Source organism: Sinocyclocheilus anshuiensis, unplaced genomic scaffold, assembly GCF_001515605.1.
Source record: "Sinocyclocheilus anshuiensis isolate Anshui unplaced genomic scaffold, SAMN03320099.WGS_v1.1 scaffold1053, whole genome shotgun sequence".
Lineage (NCBI taxonomy): Eukaryota > Metazoa > Chordata > Actinopteri > Cypriniformes > Cyprinidae > Sinocyclocheilus > Sinocyclocheilus anshuiensis.
The window spans coordinates 2564210-2567637 of record NW_015555711.1 but is presented as its reverse complement, the minus strand read 5'-3'; the positions used below and the strand labels follow the sequence as shown (position 1 = coordinate 2567637).

The window sequence follows — 3428 nt, the reverse complement described above, 5'->3', positions numbered from 1 at the left end:
TGTTCAAGGTTTTAGCGCAGTCTCGCATAGAAAAAAACACACACCAATCGCTGAATAGCACTGCGTCATTGCTCAAGGTTTGCGTTCGCACGCCTCCTCATTATATAACAGCCTCTGAACGTCTCGCTTTCGCAGACCTGTAAGAGTAAGTTTAGAGCAGTGGCCCCAGTTCACCACAGCATTGCGCACAGCTCGCCAAATGTACAAATGTGAAAAACTTAGCAAGGAAAACGTTTAATTTTACCATCGTTATGTGTTGATGTTTAAAAACTAACATGGAGGTTAATACTACGCTATCAGGACGCAACCTAATAGACTTGCGCATTTTAACGCAGAAACTTCTCTCTTCGGCGAACCGGTCCCAGCAATTTCTGGACAATGAAACGGAAAGCGTCTCCGAGGAGGATTTGGACGTGAATACAGACATCTATTCTAAAGGTTTTGTCACTGTGATTTATGTGGTGTTATTTGTAATCGGATGTTTGGGGAACTCGATCACCCTGTACACACTTCTCACGAAGAAATCTCTTCAAAACCTCCAGAGTACGGTGCACTATCACCTGGCGAGTCTGGCCATATCCGATCTGCTCATCTTGATCCTCTGTATGCCCATTGAGTTATACAACTTCATCTGGGTGCATCACCCGTGGGCTTTTGGGGAGGCTGTTTGTAAAGGGTACTACTTTCTGCGGGACGGCTGCTCGTATGCGACGGCGTTCAACATCGCCAGCCTGAGCGTGGAGCGCTTCATGGCCATCTGCCACCCGTTCAAGGCGAAGAGCATCATGTCGCGGAGCCGCACCAAGAAACTCATCAGCGCCATGTGGGTCGCGTCTTTTCTCCTGGCCACTCCGATGCTTTTCACCATGGGACAGCTACTGATAAAAGACGAATTTATATGCACCACTATCGTTTCCTCGATAACCGCTAAAACCGTCCTACAGGTGAGCGCGCACAGCACTTTTTCCGTGATTGGGACGAGTGGAGCATTTTCTTATATTTCTGTATAAAGCCGTGGTTATAATTGCGTTTTGTCTTATGCACGAGTAGGCTAGCAGAAGCTTAAGTGTCTAATAAAAAGTAACAACCTGTTGCGTAGTAGGCCTATCTCTCAATACCTGATCATTTTAAAACATTGTCTACATCTAAACATTGTCAGGGTTTCCACGATTTAATTAGTGACAGTATTTAAACAGTGTAAAATGTTAAATGTGCACCCAGTTATTTGTTTCCACATAATGAATAAAAAGCACGTTTTAGAAATAGTGTACACTCACATAAGATACAATCTCCAATCTTATCAGTTTTCCCGACAAAAAGCTGTTCATCACATGACCAGCAGCGTCACTAAGCTACTACTACTATAATAATAATGTTGATTTTACTTTCTGACAGTTAAGTAATTTTACTGCACAAAACAGAAAAATACATCTAAACTAAACAAGCAACTCAACAATATGATAAAAACATACACTATATGTACAGACACACACAGCACAACACCCAAGCCTGAGTAAACAGCATTGCTTAAAATGCTGGTATGGATCATGTGTGCCATCCACCAGACAGAAATGAGTGTGACATAAAAACTAAATGTCTAAACAAGCAGTCCAACATAACACAGAAGTCCAAGTTGACAAGATGTCAGCAAGTCCAGACATGCTGATTCGCCAGTCCAAACAGAATGGGTACGAGTGGAAAAATAAAATGTCCAAACAGGCAGTCTCTGCTGGATTGATGAAACAAACCATGATGACCCGCAGCTCCAGTACGCAGACCGGTGCAGTGCAACAGCCAGCTGAGTACCAGGCCAATAGATGTCAGTGTTAAGTTCAAAACCACTAGTACTATTGGAACAAATAAAACAAAAACACACATATATCTTTAAAATATGTCGTTTTTTACCTTAAGTAGCTATTTCTTTTTAAACTTGGATCTTGTCCTAGTTAGATACTTTTGTTGATTTAACCTAATGCAGTTGGGTTGATTCAACCATATTTAAAACATTTTGCAGTGTATTGTGTTTTATTCTAAACCACAAGAGTAGCGGTTAAATTATTTAATATGCATTATGCCCCTTTGATTATTTTGGAATTGCAAATGAAATGTTGATGTCTTGATTAATCAAACACATTAAAATGGCAAGCAGCAGGGTCCCTATTGCTTCCGTTGTGAGCACTGATGGTCATGGAAGTCGAAATAAATCAATCATTCAAATGAATTTAACTATTGCAGTCTCTTGAAAATATTACTGCAAGTCTACCAGAACCCATATCTGTTAGTTTGAGTAACAAGTGTCAGGATTTGCTAAAAAATAAGGATATGCTATCTTACGAAAATGGAAAGCACTTACAGTGCCCTAAAGTAAATCCTGATTGCCTGGAAATGGAGACATTATGCTTTGATTCTTGGAAAATTGCCCTTGCAGTCCTAAACCTTGCGCCTGCCTTATTCTTTTCTATTACACAAGTGAATCTAATTTAGATTGGAACACAATCCATTTACAAGGACAGGAGGTCTCCTGTTTGTAACACTCAGCTCTTTAACTTTCTATATTTAAAAAAAACAAATAAAAAAACAGGTAGAAGCTGGTAGCAAGCACACCTGTGGGGTTCTAGGCATGCAAGAAAAAATACATGAAAATTACACTTAATTCTATATGAAAGCATTACAGCATGCAGTACTTGAAATGAATGTAGATAATTGGAACTCATAGCATAGCGGACAGTCATTACTGAAATTAATGCATTACTGAAAAAGAGGGGACAAAACAAGAAAATCGAGAATATGGATGCACATTGAAAAAGAGGCAAAGATGCAGAAAACATGGAGAAATGCAAAAACAGAGAGATTCAAGAGCGAATGAAATAGGGATGAATTGATTCTGACAAATTCCATCAGTCATTGAGTGTGTGTATCATCCTGAGATCTTCCAGTCAAAAGAATGATAGTTGCAATACCGGCTGTTTGCTACAGGACAAACAGTTTATCATGTTTCAATCTTGGCAAATAGGATACCACAGAAAACCCCAAGATGTCCTTTTTTATATACAGAAGGTTTCACAGTATGAAAAAATGATCTAGTTTTATGTATTGCTGTAGCAATACCTGAAATTCAAGTGCCCTGTGGCGCTCAAAATAGCAAAAAAAAGAACACATAAATGGTCTTTTACTGCTTTTGGAGATGTGGTATAACCTCACCACAAAAAGTGTAAACTGATATAAATATGTATGTTACTGAAGTGTTTGTGTTCAGTAATGGCTTTTTGAATATGAGCATCTGTACAGGTGCGCTGAACCTTTCACCCCCTTCTGTTTGTTGTTGTGATCTTTCTTATTGCACAGTTTGCACCTGAAATTAATCTAGTACTGCACTTGAAAGTACATGGATATATACAAACATACAAATAATGTGAGACTGACATATA

General features: G+C 39.2%; 1 protein-coding gene across 1 annotated transcript in view; it reads left to right on the top strand.

Moving 5' to 3' along the window:
• Nucleotides 1-275: 275 nt before the first annotated feature.
• LOC107671946 (neurotensin receptor type 1-like) overlaps nucleotides 276-3428 on the top strand; it is a 34982-nt gene continuing 31829 nt past the window's right edge. Inside the window, exon 1 of the mRNA XM_016464956.1 lies at nucleotides 276-944. Within this exon, the coding sequence (XP_016320442.1) occupies nucleotides 276-944 (669 nt within the window). The remainder of the gene's footprint in view (nucleotides 945-3428) is intronic.